Source organism: Hemibagrus wyckioides, linkage group LG06, assembly GCF_019097595.1.
Source record: "Hemibagrus wyckioides isolate EC202008001 linkage group LG06, SWU_Hwy_1.0, whole genome shotgun sequence".
Classification (NCBI taxonomy): Eukaryota; Metazoa; Chordata; class Actinopteri; order Siluriformes; family Bagridae; genus Hemibagrus; species Hemibagrus wyckioides.
Window position 1 is genome coordinate 18736695 of NC_080715.1, and position 26825 is coordinate 18763519.

General features: G+C 36.1%; 1 protein-coding gene and 1 long non-coding RNA gene across 4 annotated transcripts; both read right to left on the minus strand.

Moving 5' to 3' along the window:
• Nucleotides 1–501: 501 nt before the first annotated feature.
• LOC131354508 (uncharacterized) lies at nucleotides 502–8855 on the minus strand. 2 transcript variants are annotated; one of them, XR_009204761.1, is made up of 3 exons: nucleotides 8319–8855; nucleotides 2587–2880; nucleotides 502–2139 (listed from the first exon to the last, which is right to left on the minus strand). It is a non-coding gene; the product is annotated as an uncharacterized LOC131354508 (long non-coding RNA). The 2 variants fall into 2 exon arrangements; XR_009204760.1 differs by lacking the exon at nucleotides 8319–8855 and adding an exon at nucleotides 4306–4568.
• A 1464-nt stretch (nucleotides 8856–10319) lies between these two features.
• Nucleotides 10320–26356, minus strand: LOC131354505 (NXPE family member 3-like). Of its 2 annotated transcripts, none has more exons than XM_058392242.1 (7): nucleotides 26254–26356; nucleotides 16905–17068; nucleotides 15352–16121; nucleotides 14018–14088; nucleotides 13434–13631; nucleotides 12483–13071; nucleotides 10320–10782 (listed from the first exon to the last, which is right to left on the minus strand). In XM_058392242.1, the coding sequence occupies exons 2-6, from the start codon at nucleotides 16995–16997 to the stop codon at nucleotides 12512–12514; spliced, it is 1692 nt and encodes a 563-aa protein (XP_058248225.1). In that variant the 5' UTR covers nucleotides 16998–17068; nucleotides 26254–26356; the 3' UTR covers nucleotides 10320–10782; nucleotides 12483–12511. The 2 variants fall into 2 exon arrangements, with proteins under 2 accessions (XP_058248225.1, XP_058248224.1); XM_058392241.1 differs by lacking the exon at nucleotides 26254–26356 and adding an exon at nucleotides 18097–18253 and having other exon boundaries at nucleotides 10321–10782.
• Nucleotides 26357–26825: the final 469 nt, after the last annotated feature.

The following is a 26825-nucleotide window of genomic DNA, read 5'->3' on the forward strand; positions in this document are numbered from 1 at the left end:
CAATTAACCATGTGTCCAATAAAGTGGACATCAAGCATCACCGAGTATATTTCCAATACAAGTCATGTTATTGCTTTACCTTCTCTTGTGACTAACGTCTGGGACCCCCGCCCTATGCGGGGCTCGACCCCAGACGCCCATGGTGTGTGCGCGCGCCAGCACACGGTGTAATGAGACCCATGCGCAGGATTCAGCAAAGCACTGCTTTTATTACATTTAAGACGCGACATAAGGAAACAAACGTAACACTAGACATGGCGTGGATAACTAAACAAAACGAACACAAAACCTAGACCTTAGCTTGGCCATGGAACCTAGCAAACAAAACCCCAACAGAAACCACGGTACAGATAACAATCATGGACAAGGACACAAACACAAGGATCCCTATTTATAGGGGTAGACATTAGGGCTAATGGGATACAGGTGACACAATCAGGATAGGAACAATAGGAAGGGCGTAACAAAAGACACACAAAGAAGCAGGCTTCCAAGGTTCACCTGCCAGCGCCCTCTCTTGGCCTGGCAGGGAACTGTCCAGCTGTTCCTGACACTGTTTTGTTCGTAAATATTTGCTATATTTATAGGGTATTCATTTAAAAATATACAGTTTTGTGCAGATTAGGTGTAGTCTGTGTGAGTAACAATTATTATTGTTATTATAATAATGCAGCTCACATTCTGTGATGGTGTGCTTTGCTGCAAATAAAACTGATGGTGCACATTATTATCATTTTTGTACAGCTACGCCATTTTAATTTACATCTAAAACGTAGTATTCTGACAGTACATGAGGTTTTCTGGCATTTAGCTATTGTATAGGCTACAAGCGGAATTGACAGGTAAACTAAACCATAGGCCTGTACAATGTTAAAATGTGTGAAAATATGTTAAAATGTTTCATAAATTGAAATAATTGTTCATGGATTTACCATAAAACACAATTTAAGTTCATACTGTTTTAAGAAGAAGAATACAAACACTTAAGGAAAAAATCTTGAAACAGGCTTTCATAATTCATGCATCAGAGGGTTAAAGAGATCATGGAGCTGGTATTGGAGTTAAACTCAAAAAATGTTTATGTGCAAAAATATCTAAGTATTTAAGTAAAAAATAATTTCCTAATAATTTTTTTTATTAAAATTTTCTAGAGTTTTACCATTTTCCCAAGGTATGCACAAGCTACACAAATCATTTCTTCGCTTCTTAACCTACCAGACTGCTTTGCCACCTTTTATGATTGAAAAAAGAAAAGTCTGCCAAACCTTTAACTCCTACACTACACATTCAGGATTCCCCTCTTCTTTCTCTGGCACATTCTTTTCATCTAGCAAACAGAAGAGATACTGCAAGTCATCTTGTGCTGCAATCCTACCCTCTGTCCATTGGATCTACTAGATATATTATATATAATAAACTGCCGTGAAGTTTAAAATTCTATGCCCTTAACATGTTTCTTGGCCTTTCCTTTATATGTATTTAATTCACTGAACCCTCTTACCAGCTCATTTTGTCATGACATTTTTTTAGAGAGAACCCTTCATTTTAGCCATATACTTGTTTTTCTAAATGTAAACTATATTTGACATGTGATAAAGCTGTTTCTTTTGCTTGCAGTGTGTATGTATGAGTAAGCTAAGCTGACTGGCAGTACAATGCTAAAGATGATTTCTCCAGTTAACCTACTGAGGCTGATCACATTGATTCAGTAATACAATGACTTGGAAGTTTGAAAGCCATCACTTACAAAACGAAATTCTACAGTGGTAATCACATCCTCATCATTGTTTACATTATAGTAATTGCAGTTGAGAAAAGCTAGTGCACAAATCAGAACAACATTATAGAAAACTGTAGTATATAAGGCAACAAGATGGCTTGGGATGGCAAGAGGATGGTCCATAAGACAGTCCATAAGATTAAACTCTGCTGACTTTTCGCTCACTTCATTTTTTGCAGTGCAGAAATAGATTGAATCCTCATTTTGTTTTCCGGTGATATGAACACTATTCCCAACATGAGAGAACCCATTTGGTCCGGACCACTTAAATTCTGCCTGCACTGGAGGGTCCACTGAACACAAAAGTGTTACATTTGTTCCAATCTGCTTACAAGTCACTTTTGGCTGAGGAACTGGATCTAGAAGCAAAATATGTCATTATTTGACCACAGTTAATAATAGATGGCTAAAGAAGATTCTAAAATTTTAAAGATTACTGATAATAGGCGATGAACCAGTAAAACATTTACATTTTCATTAATGTACATTTTTAATTACATCCATCTAAAGTGTGATCAGTGGAATGTTGATGTACGCAGCAAATTGTTATGTACACTATATGTAACCTTGTCGGAAATGTCTTTATTACTGGATGAAATTTACATTTTTAGATAGAAATTAATTACAGATTCAGTAGTTTGGAGCTTTGTGAAAGTACAAAATCAATACAGATGATACACTACAATATCTGCAAAACTGTTGCCAGACAATTTTATCTGACCAGCACTCAGTCTATTTAGTGCTTGTGTAATATGGCTCTGTTTTGTCTTTTTTTTGGTCTGTCTTTTTGACTAAGACTCACTTACCCATCACTTTAAGCGTATGTTCAAAATACTTCAGATTTCCTTGTATCTGGAGTTGGGCCTTAAATATACCGCTGTCTTGCTTCTTCACCTGAAGTGTGAGGTCTCCATTGTCAGTGTTAACACTTGCTCGTCCTTTGTAATTAGGATACCAGTGAGGCTCAGATTTAGCGTCCTAGTCAACTACCAACTTGTCATTGCATCTCCAGTCCCCCAATTCAATAACTCCTGGTATTGCTGGGTTAAAAGTGTGATTTTTCCCAGTTTCAACATATACACTTTGACAGTATGCACAACCTAACAAGACACAGAATGAAAATGTTTATAGGTCATAATACATTTCATACAATACATAGCAAATAATAATATAATTTGTCCCAATTACAATATTTTCACAGTATACACAACCTAACTGAACACAGAATGGAAAGTATTTGTATAGCTAGTTCTCATGGATTTTTTTCTTAAACAGTTATTTGTCATTGTATTATTTTCATATTTTAACGTTATTTGTAATATTTAAAAAAGACAAACCATTTTTGTGTTTGATGCTAGATTTGTTCTTAAAATCTCAGCCACTTAAAACTAAATAAACATTTAGACTTTAAAAAAGTTATGTAATGCATCATTAATTTACTATTAATTTATTGAATTACATACAGTAGCTGTTTTTTTTTTAATATAACAAATTTATTGTACAAGAGAGAAAGTCAAACTTCATGCATGTTTAACAGAACACTAGAGAGAACGTAGCAGGCAGAAGTGTGAATTGTATATGGGTACAATGTGGTCAGGCACGGAACAAGATTAAAGATGCATATAGATGCTTTTGAAACCATAGTGTCACAGCCACACCAACCTCAGTCACACTACCAAGCCCCCAATCACCAGAATTTTAGTGATGTCAACTGCACCCAATTAACCGGCCTATTTAACTCTCTCACTCGCCAGAGTCAGCGGCGAGTATTTTAGCTATGGAACTGGAGTCCACTCTACTTGCCTCCGTGTTTATCTATATTCCTCTTCTGTTCTTACCAGGAATCTGTGTTGATCTGTTTCAGTTTCTCCTTGCCTTGCCTTCCTTTCTGCGATTGTGATTGCCAGTAAAAAAGGAATATATTTTCACTATCCTGCTTCCTCTCGGTTCTTCCCCGTGGTGTCCGGTAACACATAGTGATGATGCACACAATTTTCAGTTTCCTAAAATAAACTTCCTATGTCGAATGTGGGTTTGGTGGGCAAGCCTGATCATTTTTTGAAAAGCATCGATATTGTGTATCTAAAAATTGTATTTATACTTTAGTGTATCACATTATTTAGTCAGTAAAGATTAGTCAGTGGTTTATACTCTGTTTTAGACTATTCTGTTCTATTCTTTTTTTAATCCACTTTTCCCCTTATATATTTATTTTATGGTTCTGCATTATTGAGTTTCATTTCAGACAAAAACATATTGAAGGCTGTCAGGGTTTACATACAGAAACAGAAGCATGACAGTCTGTAGAAGAATTCTCCAAGACACTTCCTCATATATAAAATTTTAATTATTGTTTACAACTCTTTTTATAGTAGTTTATTTTATGTAGCAATGTTTATTTAATTATTTTGGAGACCTCTGTGCTTCACAGGATTTCTTTACCTAAGACTCACAGTATTGTATACACTGATATTAATTTAATATAATTAATAAGGAACAAACTCCAAATTAAGAATTTGACTTACCAACATCAAATAGAATGAAACACATTAAGATGCCCCGCATGTTGCTGTTTCTTATGTTCTTTGTTTCAGATCCTTAGGAAGTGGTGCTAAAATATATTGAGGAAGTTTGAGTAACTTCCTCAACAACTTTTCTTAATTAATAGAAGTCATAAATGCCTTGAACGATGAAAGTTGTTTTAACAATTACAGTTATGCTTGCAGGCAGATTATTTTGGAAAACAAAGTAAAAACGTGTGTGTGTGTGTGTGTGTGAATGCCCACAACAGAAAAAAAAACAGATCTATGTTATATTTAACCAAATGAAATAATGTAATGTTTAACAAAAAAATGTGAACTGTTTTATGTTGCTTCAACTAGTCTTTAGTCAGCACTTCTGTAAAACTGCAGTCAAAGACAAAGTGAGTGTGAGAAAAGAGGAAATATAGATTTTACCGATTCAAGCCATCAACATCAGTTTCGGTTACATTCTCAAACCTCTACAAGACTATGAGTTATGAAAAACCCCCAAACTTTCTGACATTCTGTATCAGTTCAGTTAGAGATGTGCTGTAAGTCTCAGCTTTTGTCCAGACTTTTATTAAATTGGTTACTTATGACCTTAAACCAGGGTCTATATTTTTAGAAGTATTCTCACACCACATTTTTTCACTTCCTTTATTTTATTGTTTTAAACAACATGAGGGATTCAACCTATCCACTGAGGGGTTAACCTAGCCACTGAGGGGGTCACCACAGAGTACTCGTCCCAAGTTTGGATAAAATGGGAGAGATCCGTCAGGAAGGGCACTAAACCTGTGCCAAATGAAATATGCAAATCAGATGATCTGCTGTGGTGACCCTGAACAGAGAGCAGCTAAAGGACAAAGGTATATTTGGTATATTATATAACTTTTGACTCCTGTTGGCAGTATCAATATAACTTTTAGTTAATTTCAAGTTCAATCTTGAAATGATTTCCTAAGTTAACCCACAGAGTCTAATCACATTGGCTCAGTAATACAATGTCCTGGATGTCTGAAAACCTTTATAGACTTAATACAAATAATAGAGTTGAAATGAATAAATAAATAAAATATTGGTCATGTTTATAATAGACAAAACAATTTGCAATACTATTTAACTTTTTTTAATCAACTCTAATTAAATATGTTGTGCTGTGCTGTTTAACATGTTCCCCACATAGGAGTAATACATGTATAACAGCCAAGCTGTTTTCTTATAACTGTAATCAACATTACAATGCAAAGTCTTCTAAATAGTGATCAAGGACAAGAGATAAGCGGTAGGTAATTAATATGTATTTTGTTTATTTTTAGTCTTATCATTTATGCCTAGCTTTATCTTTCAGAAAGGCATTATTACTCCTTGTGTTTAATATATAATTATCTAAACACTGTTTACCATTAAAATAGTTTAAATACTTGTCTGTAGCTAAGTTTACATGGCGAGCACAGAGAAACTGTACATAAGTAAAAGTATGGGTATTGTGTCAGAATCTAAATTATAAATTAACCTTCTGACACGTAGTGGTCACTGCAGTGGACAGCTAAATTAAGTCTTTTTCTCTTAAATGCAATGGTTTCTACGGTGGAACTGCATATCAGCCACTATAGTGCTCTCTGCTGCACTACTCCTTTGAGGTTTATTCAGTGGTCAGTCGTTGTAACTGCAAGTGAATCCAAGATGGCTGACAGACAGCTACACTTGTTGAATACTGCTGGCATATCCTATCAAACCTTCTATTTCAGAAGACCCCTAGAATTAAAAAAAAATATGATAATATACATTAACATCTAAGTAATAATATTAGTCTTTTATTTTTGAAAATTTTATTTCAAATAAGTAGTAAATTTCAATTAACCGTGTGTCCAATGAAGTGGACATCAAACATCGCCGAGTATATTTCCAACACAAGTCATGTTATTGCTTCACCTTCTCTTGTGACTGTTTTGTTCGTAAGTCAGTGTATATTTGCTATATTTATAGGGTATTCATTTAAAAATATACAGTTTTGTGCAGATTAGGTGTAGTCTGTGTGAGTAACAATTATTATTGTTATTATAATAATGCAGCTCACATTCTGTTATGGTGTCCTTTTCCTGCAAATAAAACTGATGGTGCATATTATTATCATTTATGTACAGCAATGCCATTTTAATTTACATCTAAAACTTAGTATTCTGACAGTACATGAGGTTTTCTGGCCTTTAGCTATTGTATAGGCTACAAGTGGAATCGACAGGTAAACTAAACCATAGGCCTGCACAATGTTAAAATGTGTGAAAATATGTTAAAATGTTTTTCAAAGCATAAAATGAAATAATTGTTCATGGATTTACCATAAAACACAACAAAACACAATAAACACATAATTATTTTAAATTAAAGTTCATACTTTTTCATGTTGAATGCTCATGTAGTCCACTGGATTGGACATTTGTGTAACCTTCTGACAAAATCATATTTTTGAAAAAAAAAAAAGAAGAAGAAGAAGAATACAAACACTTAAGGAAAAAAATCTTGAATTAGGCTTTCATAATTCATGCATCAGAGGGTTAAAGAGAGCATGGAGCTGGTATTGGAGTTAAACTCAAAAAATGTTTACGTGCAAAAATATCTAAGTTTTTAAGTAAAAAATAATTTCCTAATAATTTTTTTAAATTAAAGTTTTCTAGTTTTACCATTTTCCCAAGGTATGCACAAGCTACACAAATCTTTTCTTCACTTCTTAACCTACCAGCCCTCGTCTTTCTGACTGCTTTGCCACCTTTTATGATTGAAAAAAGAAAAGTCTGCCAAACCTTTAACTCCTACACTACACATTCAGGATTCCCCTCTTCTTTCTCTGGCACATTCTTTTCATCTAGCAAACAGAAGAGATACTGCAAGTCATCTTGTGCTGAAATTCTACCTTCTGTCCACTGGATCTATACTGTATATATTCTGTACATTGCACTACTTGCTATAGATGGCGCTGTTCCGATTATAGCAAAGGAACAAATCTACAGTATACAGATCTACTAAATATTAACATCGAAACTGTAGTTAAGCTGTTTAATGCCAGATTATTAGTAGTGTGTAGATGGCAAGTTGGCTGTTTCTAGAATGTCCAAATGAACTAACCAAATAAAAAAGTGCCCTTTTTAGATACACTTGCATCTATATAACGAACAAGACTCACTAATTTATTAATTTAGTAAGATATGTCATTATTTGTGTTTTATTGTCTCTCAAGCTTAGTATTGCACATAGAAATCAGTGTATGTTCACATTTGTTACATGTAAGCATAATCCGCTAACAAACAGTTCTGCTGGAGTTTTTATTTTTTTAGTGTAATGAAAGCACAGGCTTAAAACATCAGCCACTTTGCAAGCTCAAAATCTTAAAAGTCTTAAAAGCAAGCAAAAAAAAGTCCAAAAAATGATTTTGAATTATTGTGTAGATAGATAGATAGATAGATAGATAGATAGATAGATAGATAGATAGATAGATAGATAGATAGAGACTTTATTCATCCCAAAGGGAAATTTACATTTACATTTCTGGCATTTGGCAGACGCTCTTATCCAGAGCGACATACAAAAGTGCTTTAAGTCTCTATCATTGAATACATTAACACTGTTTCAATAGGTTACAGACTTAGGATACCATTAGCCTAAATTTTTTTTTAAACATATAACAATACATAAAAACAGGGAAAGATAAGAGCTAGTTTAAGTGCTTCAGGAAAAGGTAGGTCTTAAGACGTTGTTTGAAGTCAAAGACTTTCCCCATCTAGGGGAAGTTCATTCCACCACCTCGGTGCCAGAACAGAGAATTTAAAGCTTCTAGCAGTATCCACAAGCACAGGTTATAAATAAAATAAGAAGGAATATAACAAAAAAAATTAAATAACCGAATTTAAGGGTACAAATATATAACAAAATATAACAAAAAAATACTAAATACAGAGATTTAAGGAATATAAGTAATGTGCAAAAAAAACAAAAAAACAGACTTTAAAGGTACAGACCTAGTGAGGTGACGTGCAAAAACCGGGCTTGAGCAAAAACTGTGTGTTTCTGAGTCCTGCGAAAATATTGGTGTATTGAAGAGTTCTGTGCAAACCAGAGTGTATGGTGCGTTAATGATCCTTTGTAAGGAAGGAAGTGTGATGTAGATCTCATGATTATTACTAGGATGGATTAGAAACAGGGGAAATGTTTGTGTTCTGTTCCAGGGGCGTCGAGGGCTATTCATTCGGGGCTTGAGCCCCGGATGATTTTAATCTAGCCCTGAATGTTTTATCCCGAATTTTGCCACCGGAGTGTAGAGGAATTAATGAAATGTTGATCGTTTTATTAGAGCACTGTTGCCGTTTACTGTACACGAGTTTGACTGACATCTCTCTCCGCACGAGCGCGCGAACAAACACACACACACGCTCGCGCCACAATACCGCGAGAGTGTGTGCTGGAGTAGTCTCTAGAACTGCTCTCGCGATACTTTAATGTCCTACACCTGTCGGTCTGCTTTCACACCACGTGACTAAAATACCTTACAGCCCTTGAGCGCAACAGCAATAAAAATGTAAAAATAAAATAATAATAATAATAATAATGTATATATATATATATATATATATATATATATATATATATATATATATATATATATATATATATATATAATTTTATTTTTATGTATATATGGTATATGTATATATGGTTAAAATGTATTTCCAATAATCAAGTGCAGTATATCAAAAGTATCAGAAACACAAACACAAACTTAACAAAAGCTACGACAGTGTAAGTAACAGATAAGAATGTTCACTCAGTGGCATAAGAACAAACCAGTAAGAGTAAACAGTAAGTAATTAGCACTAGTACTGCAAAAAAAAAAAAAAAAGAAGAAATTTCTGGTCACATTTGGCACTAGAAAATACTGTATCCCCATCTCTAAAACAGTGTGCTAGTTTGTCAATTTCTAAAACGGTGTATTTCAAAACTTCTATAGTTGCATTTTTTTAAAACTATATTTTGTGAACACCATTAGCTTGCACAAAGTGGACTATAGTTATCCATGCTGTAGATGCGCGTATGCAGGTCATTAATTTTTATTTTTTAATTTTTATAACACTCTCCATTCTACTTCTATGCTATCTACTTGATTTCTTTTATTTATTATATAAAAACCTTGACCCGCTAACACTAGTATTGTCTATTCTACCTCCTTTTTATTCTTTTTATTTATTATTTAAAAAAAAAACATGCTACATGTACTGCGTTAGACTTGTCACAGCACAGCACTTACATATTGTTGCTCGTTTGTTGGTTTGATTTTATCTATTGTAAGTTTCTTTGGATGAAATCGTCCGTCTGCCAAATGATGATGTAAATGTAAATGTAATTCTGACTGAACTGCTCTCCATATTCGAGCACACACTCTGAAGTCACTTTCACGGTACTTTGACCTCATGTACCAGCTCGGTCTGAGCAGCGCCACTTCAAGTTGAAGACATCTATTACCTGCCTCTGGAAATAGCCAATTAGGCAGTGTGTCGCTGACGTTGGGTCATGTGGTGATGTCATTTTCACTCCACGATTTCCTGATTCGTAGACTGAGAGGTCCGTCAGTTCATTCCTAGCTGCATACCAGCCCATCGCACGTCACAGTGATCGACTACAGGGCGGCAGACCAGAACAACTGTCAGGCCATTGGGAAATGTCCCGGTACTCCCGATGGCCTTAAAGAATCAGACACACATCATCTGTCCCTTCCCTTGCACTGGATTAGATTTACTTTTAGGCAAAGGCATCACTGTTAGCTTGTCAGTGGTGAAAGTCTTTCAGAGACTTCCTGTTGTGCATACATGAGGAGTTACCAGTTAATTATGACTACCCAGACTTCCAAAATAAAAAAAAAGAATCTTTGAGAGCAATATATAGATAATAGACATACAGTTTAGGAAGCATCTGTTAGATAAAGTACAGAGACTTTTCAGGACTATACCAATAAATACAAGGATTTAATCAGTTTCATCAATAATATTTCCTATAACCTATAATTGCTTGCAGGCATGTTAAAATGGATTCCACTCTCTCGGCAACAAGGTACAACATGGTTGTCCTTTGAATTAAATAGGAAAAATGTTGTTACTAACATATTGAAAATCCCTCTTCTGTTGCTTACTAGTTGTTTGTAATTGCATGATATAGACCAATGTTAAGTTACACATTGACTTTTTAATTTTGAACAACACAGTATGATGTCTTTATAAAACAGTATTTATAAAACCTTTGGGTCACTGTTTGTTTTGTATGAGTTCAGCCATATAAAGCTTTTGGAAGATACATCAATGCATCCTTTTATTTCTATTCCAAATGGCTTCAGCATATCATTGCCATCAACATGCTGTACATCATCAGTTCTGTGGCTATGAAAAGCTCTCCTCCGCAATCGATTTCTAGACCTTAAATCCACTTCTTCTCCATCTAAAAACAGAAAAGAACCCAGATATTTTCCAGATCAGTAATAATATTGTCACTGCTAATATTAATAATAATATAAGCCAATATCATCATAATTTTTTTGAAGCATTCATTCGCTTAGAATAATCTTATGCAACTTAGCAAGAAGGGTAAGGATTTCATCATTTGTAAATACTCATCAATGTAGCTGCAATCTACTTCCTTCTTTATGGCCTCTTAGACAGTCTGATATTAACATTAGACAATATCTTAATACTTTGACTTCTGATGATAGGATTATCGTCTTTGTATCTCAAAACTGTGACTTATAATAATGATAAGCATCTTAATTAACTTAGTTTTTCAGAATTATGACAGATTCACTTATTATTATTAATCATTATTTAGTTTCTTATAATTATGACTGTTAGAATCCCATCATTTATAGGAAGTATCCAGAGTAGTGGAAATGGACTTCAATAAGGAGTATTCATCAGAATTTTATGCCTCATGGTTCTCAAGATATGGGACAAAAATTACAATGGTGCAGTATGCTGCTCTATAACTATTAGATCATTGTTATCATTGCTGCTCTCTTTCCAGCATAGAGGGAATGAATATTTCAGACTGGCCAAGTTTCATGTCTGTAGCATGGACAGTTTGCAAGCATGATTTTCCAAAATTTTCCCCATTCATTTCTATAGAGGGAAAAAACACACTTTGTACAGCCAAGACACTGGAAAAGCAAGACCAATCAAAAAGCAATAAACAGCACATTTCGGTCAGACTTGACATAGTGCAGTGGTTGTGTGTCAAGATTACAAAAACTGCAGGTACAGAGTAAACATGCTAAATTACATTAAAAAAGCACTAAAGGCTTTGGGGGATTTTGTATTGAATGAGCTCAATGTCCATTTATGGAAGAAATGGGGTTGCTTAAGAGTGACCAGTTACTTCAGTGGGAATGTGCATCTTTTTTCCACCTCTAAAGTCACAAAATTTGACTGGACTTGCTGGTAGAGTGTAGCCTTAGGATAAGCTACTCAGTAGAACTGTGCAACCCACTGGGTAACAGCAGAGTCCACTAAGCAGTGCAGCACAGACAAACTGACTCATCTCATTTTACTCACCATTCAGAACTCAGTGTGTTAATAAATGAAACCACATCTAATCAGTGAAAACTCAGTTCTCCTTAATTATTCAGTTTTCCCAAGACTCTGGGAAAGACCCAAGGGAAAAAAGAAGAGTTTGTATCTCATTTTTGTAATGTAATTAGATTAACTGTACATAAATTACTTATTCAGTGACTGTTTTGGGGTGTGTTTATATTTTGAAAATGCTTTGTGTTATTGGCTATAAATGAAAAGGTGTAAAATATACAGATTTGCTTAATACTTAGTCACTGCATAATTCCATATGTTATGTTATGTGTTAGTGTTTTAACTGATGTAAATGTTATCAAATAAGACATATTGAGGGATAGCATCTACAAAATATAAATGAAGTCTCCATTGCTTAAAAAAATGAATAATTGATAAATATAGGACCAAGCCTCATCCATTGGATGAAATTACTTGCTTTAATTTATTCTGAAATGAGTGCTTAGTCTGTTATTTACTTTCCAATGTAAACAAATATTTAATGGCATTCATTCACTGGTGTGGAATAAGTATTCAGTGAGTCAAACATGAATTGTGACAAATGCTTTAATGTCAGACCCTCACCTTTGCCACTTATATATTTTAGTCCTTTGTTAACTCCTCTTTTTTCCAACGGGACAGATGTTGGACAGGATCAAGTCTATCATATTTTTGATAATAGGGGGAGATGGATGTAGAAGATGGGGTAGGTGGTGGGCAAGAGTCATTTCCCAGGCATCCAGCAGCTGCACATTGAGTCCTTTGAACATGGCACAGAGAACAGAATTGATCTGCAGAGAGAACCAGTCACTGTTGAACAAGCTGTTCCCTGGGTCAAGCTTCTGTAGGCTGGCAGTGCGGATCACCACCAAGGTTGCTGGCTCACGGTTCAGCAGCCGTACCACAGCCCTGCGGATGTGCCGTAGGCGCCGTATATATACTTCAATAGGGAAAGTGCTGAAGTGAGACCACACACTCACGAGTATCACTGTGCCTGGCCCACCTTTGATCCTGTCTATCTCGTTTGCTACGTATCGCAGTTCAGAAGAAAGCACTGAAGTGAAGCGGATGGGTGGCCCATGGCAGCGGAAGCTCACCAGGATGTTGTTTTTGCTGTCCACAGCCATGAATGGCCCCACATTCTTAGGGCTGTGAAGGTTGAACTCCTTTAGTGCTGTAGGAGACAGGCATGACAGAGGAAATTTAATAAAATGAAACAATGTACAAGGTTCAATGGCCCCAGAAAGTATTTGGACACTAAAGACATACTTTCAAATTTATGAAATTCATTGTATATCTATTTTTATATCTATTTTTTAAATCATAACGTCTGTTTCTTTTTGGAAAATGTTTTGTTAAACTGTGCTTCTCATATAATTCTTTAAAAGGAATGCCACTTGATTTGATATGTTGTCTTCTAATGCATGGAATTTATAACTTTGTGAATGTGGCTTAAGTGTCCAAAAACTCTTTGAGGTCATCTTAACTCAGAAAAAGAATAAATAAATAATAAATAATCTATAAACCTGCTCTTACTAGGAACAGAAGCGGTGAGGTATTCAAACCACTGTCGCACAGTGGAATCTCCGAGCATGTATATGATCTTCCCTCTAAGACAGTGTGTTATAGCTGATGAATCATTGAACTGCTGGAGGGCTGCACCACGCAAAGGCCTCCAAACATTGTGAAAGTAGAAGCCAGAGGTTTTTTCATATTTTTTTAAATTGGCAAGACCTTGGAGGGAGGAATAAAAAAAGAAAGAATTGTGTATACCATATCATTATATACTACTTGTGTTTGCTGGTAGAGACACCCTCTGTCTAGGCCTAATGGTTCCACTGTAGTGCAGATTTAATCGGTTCCATCACAGTTGGTTTAATAATCCTTGCAAGATGAAGAATGCCAAGGCATCAGTCCCTCAGATTGAGGTCTGTAACTTGGCTTGAATACTAGGAAGTATAATTCCTGCATTATAGCTTAGAAATTATTAAAAAAAAAAACAACTTCTAATGTACAAACCCATTAGTAGGATATTATACAGTATGGGTCTGAATTGTAAATTGATGCTGCATGAGCAAAGAAATTTAATTAAAAAGACAAACAAACAAAAAAACCCTTACCTTTTTCTGCAGGTAATACAGTCACATTGCCCATTCCAGATGCACGTATAGGAACTTTGATATTTACATTACTGTAATAAAATGTAAAACATACATGAATGTCTCTAAAATAAAAGTGTTTAGTACCTACTGAACAATCTGATAATTATTTTACTTTATAGTAGTATTTTATTCTAATTATTTTAGGTCAAGGATACAAAATTATCTCAGGACTTTTTTCTGATAGAAAATTCTAAGTAATAATTTCCCCCTTTTTTCTTTAATAACATATGAATTCAAGAAAACAGTTTTAAAAATTCTAGAGTACTTTACAATGGTCACATTCCTAAATTGTTTTTTTTTAGTTGTTTTTTGTTTTATCTTGTTTAATATTATATTGTTTGACCTCTGTGTTATTGAGTCAGGGATTTAATTTTTTTTTTTTTAGATTTCCAAAATTAACAGAAAAATGTTTGTATGTCAGTGACATAATACATAACAAATTGCTTTTCAGACAAACAAGTCAAGCTCAACGGCAACAAAGTTGACAGGGAGTCCTCCACCATCAAGCCTAGTCCTTCTGTTTACAAATGTGTATGTGAGAACTAACCTTAAATATGAAGTACTACTCCAAATATGAAGGAAGCTATCAAACATTTGACTGACTGACACTGATTTGATCCATTCCAAAATCAAATCAGTTTTGCTTGTTCCTGTGATAATTCCACAAAAATCCAATTAAACTTTATAAACATACTTGAATATTGATCTAGATGTGACTTGGCTGTAGGCAGGAGGGCACAGGTGCTGATAAACACTATTATGAGCTTGATATAGCTAGCTAGTCGGCAAGGTAGCCAAGTGATTTGTACATTCCTGTTAAATGAGCTCCTGGTGAAATTGGCTTCCCTTCTTCTTCATTTTATCTTCTAACAAACTCATATTTTAACTCAAAAGTTATATTCATGAAAAATGTATCATTTGCTATGTCCACTGATGATACTTCTAACTCTACTGTTGAACTGTGAAATGTCTCGGTGTGGTTATAATAAAAATAAGCACTCTTGGAATGACACATTATTGGATAATGTATCAGCAAGCAAATATCAGCAAGACTGTGATTACCTGCAGAGCTCGGCCTCTGGCCTCGTTCCTACAACCGAATTACACCTGTGCTTGTGCAATATTTCATAAGTATTACTATTTATTGTTTGATTTTCATGTAGAAATGTTTAACTGCATAATTTTTAAATTAACCATTACAACATTTCTTTATTTGTGCCTAAGATTTTGCAAAGTAAGGTATATAAAAAGATCTGTCCAAACAGACCCCAAACAGTTCCCATCTCACTCACCTCTTGAAAAACTTTGCTTCATATTCAGTAATGAGGTTCTTTTTGTAGCCCCCTTTATAATGATTTATTCGTGTATCACAGCCTAACATTTTGGGTTTGTAGCAGTACCAGGGCTCTCCAGTTTCAGGGTCAGTGTAGTTGCAGAGCGGTTGATGGTTGAGTGGCAGGCAAAGGTTGCACACGGTGGTCTCTGATACGAAGCCAGAGCGAAACAGGCTTTTAAAAAACACCCGGTCAGGTTGCTCTTCTTGCAGACTCTTGAGCACCATCACTGCCTCACTCGGATGCACCATGGTTATTTCTACCCACACTACACCAGCCCACAGCAGTGGGAACAGCACTGTGTAGTTGCCATTGTGATGGTCTTGCACCTGCCCTGCAACGCCAGCACCGAGTTCAGGTGAATGTAGCCGAGCTATAAGGAAATCTCCACCATGCTTCTTAGGCAGGCCCAGGAAGTTCTGCACATGTACATTAACCTCAAGCTGATCACCTATACGTTGCTCCGCTGGGCCCTGAATCACAAAGTAGCTCTTTGAAGGGTCACTGCTAAGCTCCACAGGCAAGCCTTGCACCAATGGGCCTGGCCAGGCAATGGAATTAAGCAGATATCTCTCTTCATTTGCCTCTTCCGCTGTGGGCTCCTGGCCAAAGTGTGCACAGTATGTGTGGTTTAACTCTAGTGGCCACACGTTTCCAGGGGACTTAAAGGCTGAGTGGATGCTATTCTGGATTTGGTAGAATGTAGATATAACCTGTCCACTCAACTTCTGAGAGCAGAGAAATAAAGAACATATGAATTTTCACACACAATCAAATCAGTAGTCACAAATCAAGGCATGATAGTTCCAGTTATTTATAAATTAGTAGTAATGCATTAAGGGTGTCCTTTACAAATTTGGAAAAATTCTATACAAATCAGTTCCTGTGACACTTACAATAATGAATCATCTGTATGTAGGATCTGCCATACAAATTAACAAATGTACCTCAGTATTTGATCATTATAAAATGTGCCATAATTTACATGAACTCACCAGGAAATGCAGAATGTTCAGAATTGTATTTGTAGTAAATTGATATAAAATGTAAAAATTTAACATCACAATTTTGTTTGCTTGCTAATGGATGCATCAGAGTATGTATTAAAAAACTATTATTATGCAGTCCTAGACAGAAGTGCAGTCATTCATTCAGTTCAATCTAGCTACAAGGCTATTATTTTCTTCTATGCATAAACAGGGTATATATATATATATATATATATATATATATATATATATATATATATATATATATATATATATATATATTATTTTTTTTTTTTTTACAAAGGCATGTCTTTTAACTAAAGTGAACCTGTAAAATAATAAGATTATCTTTAAATATGGTCCTTAAGAGAAATAATGAACAGACCATTCATTCAATGTACAGATTCACATGTAGGTACAATTCTTGTCCTCGAAACATATAGCTGACATCAGTGGTACATGACATCTGGTTCTACAAGCTAGTTGTGTGGATAAGTATGACACTGAATGTCCTGTACTCACCTCCAGAGATGTGATGTTGCAGACAAGTATTATAAACCCTGATAGTGCCAAGAGAAAAAATACAGTCACAAATCTGGGCTTTTGTCTCTCCATGGCTGGATGCCATTCTTATCATTACAGGAAACAGCACCAGTTAGCCATCAGCAAAACTCAATAAGAGGAACCTTACAGGGAAAAAATACAATAAATATATAGCAGCATAGGAGAGCCACACGTGTATCAGAGTTCACTTCTTATTTTGTGTTCAAGCATGAACAACTTTCCATATTAGGCTTTTCTCTTTGAGCAAAGTGGACAGAAGTAAATATGTCATCACTAGATGCATTAAACAACTCAGTAAATAACACCTTTGGTGGCAGACCACCTAATTTGTAGGTGAACAAAATTATTGGCACAATTAGTCTTTAAGTAAATAATTATGACTATTTTGTTGCATGTCCCTAGCAATAACTTCAATATTAAACCACTGACATCACAAAAATGGCTTGTGTTATTGTGCTGATGAGAGGAATGTTCACTGTGGTTATGGTTTTTTTTATTCGTACAATATTATTTGTGACTTTTATTTTGAATCCTCCTCAGGGTGTAGAAACGCGTGTTATCTTCAAACGCATATTATCTTTACCATCATATAAATGTTATCATTGTCAAAAATAAATAAAGAAAAATTAAATGTCCTTGAATAACTGCATAAAAACTGCATAGTAAACAGATCTTTATTGTCTGAAGAATATCAACGACCGTACTCATTTCTGATTAGCTCAGTCAAGTCAAACTTTTATACTATCCGCCATGTCAGAAACAGAACACGGGGTATGATCTACAGTAGTCAGGCTCAGTCCCGGTCTACACTGTCCATTACATACAGAGCATGATCTTTGTTTTACTCTTCCACACTAGGGCAGTGTGAAAGAGGACTCTGTTCCATTAGACTTTGCCAAGCACGATGGCTGAGATCATTACTGTGTCAAAACACAACCGTTTCCGTTATTCTGAACTGATGTAAATACCAGCACAGGAAACACTCGAGCCCTGATATTTGCCTGCAACATAGCAGACAGCTAAATTTTTTTAAACGATTCAGGTTATAGAACACTTATTCAGATGCTCTGAAGCACGGTTTTACATGGTGTGGTCATAAACAACCGAGTTACTCAGCCAAACGGAAACAACCCCATGATTTATTCCTTACCAAGCGCCTTGCCCTCATCTTCCAGCTTGCGCAAACGGGTCCGCCGGTGGCCTGTGTTTTCGCTGTTGGCTGTGACCATTTCCATTATTTTTATATTATTGTAACTGTTGCCTTAGCGTTTATTTCAATACCGCCAAGTGATAGGCAATTGTCCAAAGAATCAGTCTTTAAATGATTCAATTATTTGACTCGTGTGAACCGATTCGCCGGCGGAAGGAGTCAGAAGTTATGTCTTATTCCTGTGGGTCTATCCTGCATGCAAGATGCTTCTCTGAGTATCGTTTGTTGGCTCGTTAAAAACTGAAGCGATGGAAACTGCTCACGTCCTGGAGCCTTGAAAACAGTGGGCTGTTTTTGCTTGTTTTTTTTTGCCCAGACCGAGGGCATTGAATTTGCAGCAAAAGACTCTAAACCGCTGTTATGACTCCCGATGCTATCTGGAGAGGAGGCGGGCATGCAGCATTCAAGGTTTGTGCGTATGTGGTTAGGCAGAGATAGTGCGAACGAGGTAAATTTATTATACACAAATAAAAAGAAAAAAAAGGATGAAGTGACAGATAAATAATAACAATATTTTCAAACAAACAAACTCCAAGGGGAAAAATGACGCGAGAGGCGCTGAAGACAGGGGCGTATCTAGGATTTGAAACCATCAGGGGCTAATTGAGGAAAGGGGGTAAGCAAGAATAACACGTTTTGTAAGGGCATTTTTATGTAATATTGTTTAATAATAAACACAAATTAACACAAACAGTATGCAACTTTAGAAAATTTAATTCAATCTTTTTTCTGACTCCTCCCATCATTTCAGAGTCTTGCTACTAAAAAAGTAGTTCATTAAATTCATGACATTTTCTCTCACACAGGTATGCCATGCAATATTATCTCTCTTACTGCTTGTGTGTGAAGCTGTGCCGTGCATAATCTATATTATACATGCACCTATTATTTCATTCCTGATTTATGCTGTCACTACTGTATGAATTATTCTTTGTTTATTTTTTTTTATTTTTTACAGCTTCTCTTCTTATATCGTTCTCTCATCTCTCATTCTCTCAGCTATCTTACTGCTTGTATCTTGTCAACTTCATGCTCTTGATGACTTTTCTATAATATTTTTTTGAGGGTGGAATCATCAGAGAGTATCTCCGAGCCTTGAGCAAAACGGTCAATTATCATACTAGTATTTCTAGTGCTGAGAATTCCTTTATCAATAGACAGAACAGCCGAATGATGGAGTCTGTTCTGGTCCATTGTTCCCCTAAGTCATGTCTGTATTTTAACTTAAATACTGCATTAGTTGAATAATGGAAAGTCATGAGGTTCAGACTGTAATGTCTTAGCGCTTTAACAGTTTAGATTTTATTTAGATCTATCTTTAGGATGATTTAATTTTAAGGCTTTTGTAGGTCTTGGGTATGGAATAATATTCTAAAGGGTACTATATGTCAGGGGTTTTCAGAATCAGAGACAGCCTCCTTTTTGACACAACATACATTTGTTAGCCTACTTTAATCAACTGTGTTAACATTAAATATTAGAAGTTAGACTTTTATCTGAATAATAAGATTGTGTTTTCTGAAATTTTTATGGCTGTCCCGTTTAAGGGCTGTAAGGTATTTAAGTCACGTGGTGTGAAAGCGGCGCCGCGCAGACCGACAGGTGTAGGACATTAAAGTATCGCGAGAGCAGTTCTAGAGACTACTCCAGCACACACTCTCGCGGTATTGTGGCGCGAGCGTGTGTGTGTGTGTGTGTGTGTGTGTGCGCGCGCGGAGAGAGATGTCAGTCAAAATCGTGTACAGTAAACGGCAACAGTGCTCTAATAAAACGATCAACATTTCATTAATTCCTCTACAATCCTGTGGAAAATTCGGGATAAAATATTCGGGGCCCCGAATAAATAGCCCTAGCGACGCCCCTGGTTGTGCCTCGGAGGTGGTTAAAATATACAAATGTTCCACGCAACGCAAGGATAGTGGGGGTCACAAGTGACTGGCACCGTTATTTTGGGGGACGTGGGCTGAAAAGTTTGGGAACCCCTGCTCTAACCTGACTAACCAAACAAAATGTAAAAAAGTAACTACCCAGAATCAAACGCTGATTTTAGTTATACAGTAAAACCTTGGATTTTGAGTACCTTGGTCTATGAATGTTTTGCAAGATGACCAGAAATGTTTAATAAATTTTAACTTGATAAACGAATGAGATCTTGCATTACGAGTAATAAGTACAGTACATTTGGTACAAGAATGGCAGAGGGTTGTGATCGGTATAGACTGTGAGATTACTGAATCCAACATAAACTTCAAAATACTGTCTTAAATGCAAGTAACAAAGCCAAATGCTTCTTCCTCCGTGCTAGAGTAATTTAGTTGATGTTTGTAAAATTTGCGAGAGGGATGATCTATTCCATTCTTGTCCTTTGTGTGAATCACATAATCCGTCTCACTCAGTTTCTTTAAGAAAGCAAGCAGATAAAAGCTGACCCTAGGACAAATAAAAGCACAAACACCTCAGGAAAATGGGTATAGTAAAAAAACTGGTTACCTGATTTAAAAGGTAATGTGCAATCAGGAGATGCAAGCACAGGTGTGTTAGACAAACAAGTTTTGATACAATCAAAAACATATTGACACTCATCAGACCAAACATAAGGTTTAGACAGAATGAGCAACATGGTGAGAGGATGAACAACAGCAGAGAGGGTTTTAATGAAAACTGCGGTAATATCTGTTCTTTGAGAACTTTTAAAGGCCGTCTAACCCATCACATACAGCAAATTGAAACAAAGAGAACCCCTTCATCCCACTCCCGACCTGTATCTAGGCAGTATTTATGCAATATTGATTTTAGTGTCTGAGGAAAGTGTTCAAGCAAGCCCTGACTCTCAGGATGATATGCATTTGAGTTATGGCAAGAGATCTTGTGTAAAAAGTTTTGACAAAAAATTCGTGCCCTAATCACTTTGTACAATATTAGGTAGGCCAAACATGGAGAAAAATGTGACTAATAATAAGGGGTGCAGTAATTGTCCGTAGTGGAATTGCCTCAGGAAAAGGGGTAGCCATGCACATAATAGTAAACAAAAATTTGTATTCCTAGGCAACGAACTAACACAATGCACAATCACATGTTCGAACATCTCTCCAGTCACTGGAATGTAGAAGAGCTGCGCAGGTGGAATCACTTCCTGATGACCTGGCATTGACCCAGGCCAAAACAATGTATGAGTATCCTAATATAGTTTTTCGTGACTCCAAAATGACAAGCAAGCTGATGATTGTGTGCTAAATTTAAGACATACTGATGTAAATTGAAGGAGTCACACCCTGATATACAACATTCCAGTCTTCATCAGTGTTAGAATACCATTTACACATCAATAATCCATTATTAATTAAATATACAACTTTCTCAGCATGTCAGCAGAAACAACAAAGTAGCATGAGGAGAAACAACAGAGAGATGTGGCCTTCAGCCATTTTCTGTGATTGAGCGCGAGGAACAGCTCATGCAAGGAAAAAATTAGGGTACGAGTTGACAACTCTTCTGATTGACAAAGGAAACTTGGCTTATCACTGACCTCTTATATAGGCATTACTTTCCCTGCTGCCAGATCATTGCAGAAAATGAAATTGTCACCTTTAACAGGAAGTGAAGGACATATAGCAACTCTTATGAACCCAGTAATTCTCTTTGTAAATGCACACTATGTAATGGTACCCATGAAACCCATATCAATGTTTTGCACAAAGACACTTTAACCACAGAAAGTTTCGTCAGACAAAGGTAATTTATCAACCACAATAAAGAAAAGCTTTAAATCCATCTCTCTGAGCATCTGTATCTCTCTTTGATCCTCAGGATTTTCATTTATGGAAATTAACCCTTTCAGGACAAAAGTTTGATAACTGGCATCAAGATCTTCCTCTCTAGGTACAGTACCAGCCGACTCAAGAGTTTTTATAAACCCTGAACTTGGTTGCTGCTTGCGTTTTAATGCTAGACAGTCAGCTATCACATGTCCCTGTTTGTGACAATAAAAACACCTTCGTACTTCTCCAGGCCGAGGTGGACTGGACTTGATGATGATGCAAAGAATGTGACTGTGAATCTGCTCTGTCGTCTGATTGTTAATAAACTCCTATAAACTAAACCAGGGGTCGGCAACAAGTGGCTCTTTCATCCCTCTGCTGCGGCTCCCTGTGGCTTTGGAAAATAAAGAGTATTTAATTTAAATTTATTTTATTTTTGTCCGTTAGTTTTTTAAATGTAATTCTAAATTTGTAGATTATGGTGATCTTGTAACATTAAAATAAAACGTGTTTTATTTTTTGTCGCTCAAAATATGGGTCACAACCGCCGATGTGCGACACCCGCCGGCACGATTTATTGAGCTTTTCGACCCCTGCTAGGCCAACCATAGATGAATCTAAGAGTCCTAAAGTTATTCCAAAAGTCCTACGTGGGCAGATTCATATATGCTTAATATGTGGATGGAGATGTGAGAAAAAAGCCGTTTCGGAACTGATGCAGAAGGTTCAGAACCAGACAGCATTTTTGGTTTGCTGCAGGTAGATAATTTAAGTTCGGCTTTTTATTTCATAAATACGAGGAGGACTAAAATAGAAATTGAGCATTTTATTTGAAAGTAACCTTCAACTCAGCATCTTTTTTTTTTCGGTTGCAGAAAAAAACGCGTTTTTTTTTGCGGTTTATGTTTTTGTTGCATGCAGAAATAACATATCGTTTTCTCTGTAGCAGTTCATTGATTTCATAAATGCTACATACTATAGTTGTTTCTATACATAGCATAAAGGTAAAAAAATAATATATGCAGTGTTCATTTTAGATCAGTGGAACGATTCTTTTTAAAGTCACTCACTGAAATGTATCGAGTCAGTGATTCCTTTTGAGTTAGTTCCTTTTGAAAAGTGATTCTTTTATAGCCTATACAAACTCTAATCATGGTGGGAAATAGTGGTTAATAATTTAATGAGTATAGTTATGTACTGTAATGTTATGGTGTCAGTTATATTAACCGAAAATTAAATATGTTAAATGTTACAGTATCCAAATGGAATAAAATAAATATCTTAAGTTAGGAATAAAACAACCAAACTGAACAAAAATGCAAAATGTGCAAAAAGTATAACTATATACATAAAGTGCTTTGCCTATAAATTGGCATTTAAGAATGTCAGCCTACGCACTTTGGAGGTGGTGAGACTAAACGAAAGATTCTCAGCTGAATCAGTCTATAACCCGACTCCGTGAGTCCACTGAGAATCAGCTGAATCAGTCTATAACCCGGCTCCATGAGTCCACTGAGAATCAGCTGAATCAGTCTATATTTACTATAGACAACCTGAACTGTGACCGCACACCTACTGGGCTATGGAGGCTGGCCACAACAGAAACAAGGTAAGCAGACACCTGTTTAATCAAAGTCTGTTTAGTAATTGTGTCTGTGGCCTGGGAGGTTACAGGCGTCCCTGGGGAGGGCTTGGGTAGCTGGCTTCGAGATGAGGAATCTAAAAAGGGTGGTGGAGAAGGGAGTGGATGAGAATAAGCAAATATTTTAACTCCCACCTGTAATTTGGGGGAGCTCGTGTGAATGTGTGTGTGTGTGAAAGGAAGTCTCGTGGATACCGCTATTCATAGTGTAAAGAGCATGACCAGATGTGATGAGATGAGGTCTCATCTCTGTGAGGTCTGAATGGGCGAGTGGTTTCAGGATCCGGTAAAGAAAATTCCTGCGGACACTGCTGGTCAGTGGGCTGGAAAACCCCACTAGCCAGGACTGCACGGGCAGGTGGAAAAGATGCACGGTTGTCCCTAGATACCACTGTTTGGGGTAGAACAGGTCTGCTTAGTAGGGATGAAGAGGGCCCTCTGGCTGACAGGTTGAAATTTAAATCTATATTTAAAGTGTATTTTACGCTTTACTTTTAATACTTGTAATAATTTTTATTTCTAAATATTATACTATTATATACTCTCTCAAAGAGTGCTGTGCCCAAGGTTATGTGATTGAGTAAGAGGAAAATAAAACAAAGTGTGTGTGGTTTGTTATGACTTGCTGTTCAGGCTATGTGTTTGTGTAAGCCACTCTCCTGATACCCAAGGCCAGAAGTTAGAAGCACAGTTTTCTACACAGTTATTAATTATTAGAATGTGCATGTGTGAGAATGCATGAGTAAGAATAAACTTTTTTTTTTTTTTGGTGTTTTGCTGGATTTTATATATATAAGATATACGTTCCAAATAAGGTGATAATAATAATAAGCTCTGTATAAGGAGATAATGTATTAATGATGAGCTCCAAAGCTAATCTGGAGACAGTGACTGCATGATTATGTTACATAAATTAATACTCCCTTAATAGTCCAGCAGAATCTTGTTTTCTCAATTTACTTTTAAATAGTAATATATACATATATATTCCAAGTGAGAGTGGCAGTAATAGGTGTAAGCTGAAATAGTTCTGTCAATTGTTGCTGGGTAAGCTGTGGAGCTGTGAGATTGTTTATTGTTGACTATTATCGTCAAGGGTGTAACTTTGGTTTGAGAAGTGAAGATGGACACGAAATGGGGGAAAATGTTTTTGATTTGAATCCCATTTCCTGCATTTACATACATTTAGAGACTATGGTGATACAAAATCCAGGAATAATTAAGTTGATTATAATGATAAATTCTGCCAAAAACAATAGTAGGCTACTAAACAATGTATATAAAAAGGATGTCTTACTTTCTTTATTGTTTAATAGGGGCCTATTCTTGAGAGTATCATTTTATAAAGTCAAAAATGTTCACCATTAATGTTTTGTGTGTGAATAAAATTTAAATAATGTGAGACTCAATTTCCACTGTTACACAAATTTTATTTTAAACTAACTGCTGTACCTGAAAATGTAAAATAAATCACGTGTTGTACAGGACATTTGTCAGAGACACATCCACCAAACCGCAGGTGTTTAGAATAGAAAAAGCAAAAAGCTTTTATGAGCTGTGTGTGTTGAATCACTATTTTGTAATATCAATTGCAGATAGACAGCAGCAAAATTAATATGTAATTATATGAAAATGTTGATCATTACTTTAATAATTGTCTTTCATGCATAAACAACCACCCTTAGTTAATTAACAAATTAAAATATTTACATTCCTGGTGCTAATTTTCTGTGCAGCACAAACATCTAAAGTAGATAATTGTTATGCATCCAACACTGTATTATAGCAGGGTAGGAATGACGATCTGTAACACTTAAAAGGATAGGAAAATTGATAACACAATAGATACACTACTTTTTTGGTACACAGGATGTCTAACATTAAACTAGCATCCAGAGTCAGCTTGTCATACACTGCTGACAGTTCATTGTGAAAAGTGAACTCGTTTTCATGGTACACAGAATTTTCTAATCTACATTAAATATTTACAGTCTAAAGTTACCTAGCAACAACAGTGTTTGTAAACGTTAGCTTAGTCAATGTTGGGCTAACATCAACAGGTGACAGTAAATATTTAATGTAAATATTTTGTGTTGTGCCTCGGAGTTGGTAAAAATATTCAAATGTTCGTGTGCGCTGTTGCATGCAACTTTTCTATATTTTTACCACCTCTGAGGATAGTGGGGGTTGTGAGTTACTGGCACTGTTATTTTGGGGGTCATGGGCTGAAAAGTTTGGGAACCCCTGTTCTAACCTGACTAACCAACCAAAAATTAAAAAAGGCTTCAGGGTTAGCAGGCCCTACCTAGCTACTCTGACTACCCAGAATGAAACATTGATTTTAGTTATACATTCGGTACAAGAATGGCAGAGGGTTGTGATCCGTGTACACTGTGACAGGGAGATTACTGAATCCAACATAAACTTCAAAATACTGTTCTAAATGGAAGTAAAAAAGCCAATGCTTCTAACTCAGTGCTAGAGTAATTTAGTTGATGTTTGTAAAATATGCGAGAGAATTAACTAATGGGATGATCTATTCCATTCTGTCCTCTGTGTGAATCACATAATCTGTCTCACTCAATTTCTTTATCACGATATAGGGTCCAAAGAAGCAAGCAGTTAAAAGCTGACCCTAGGACAGGTAAAAGCAAAAATTCCTCAAGAAAACAGGTATGGGAAACAAAAACTGGTTACCTGATTTGGTTTTATTCGCTGTTCGAACAGCTCTCTAATCATTGGATTGAGAAAGTTCGGTGCAGGTGGAATCATCTGATTTGGCGTTCCGACAACATGGACGACATGACAGACACAGCAATACTGAGCAACATCTCAATCAAGCAGATTATTATGCCCTAAACAAAAGACATGTTGAAATAAAACTTAATCACACCCTGATATACAACAGTCTTTATTATTAGAGTTGTTGATCTTTCGGCTGCTCCCTTGTGTGTGAGGGCTCACCACAGCAACAACTTGGCACAGGTTTTATGCCAGGTACAACCCTCCCATTTTTATTTTTTAAATCCAGGCTTGGGACTGGCACTGCATCCAGTGGTGGGGAATCAAACCCAAGCCTTCCACATGGTAGGTGAGAAACCTACCACTGAGCCACCAGTGCCCAGGCTTTATTGTTAGAATATTAGAACAATATGCATGCATCAATAAACCTGCTCCAAAGCATTTACCAACGGCATCTTTCTAGCACAATAAGCCTTGTTACATGTAATGTTTTATATGGCAAACACGGGTCTGTTGTTTCTACTCAG

Excerpts from the sequence above, each read along its gene's own strand:
- LOC131354505 (XM_058392242.1), bottom strand. The coding sequence starts at position 16,997 with ATGGAGAGACAAAAGCCCAGATTTGTGACTGTATTTTTTCTCTTGGCA. Across the intron at positions 16,122-16,904 it reads GCAACATCACATCTCTGGAG|AAGTTGAGTGGACAGGTTAT; the intron begins GTGAGTACAGGA and ends CTCTGCTCTCAG. Across the intron at positions 13,072-13,433 it reads CCTCACCGCTTCTGTTCCTA|CACTAAAGGAGTTCAACCTT; the intron begins GTAAGAGCAGGT and ends TGTCTCCTACAG.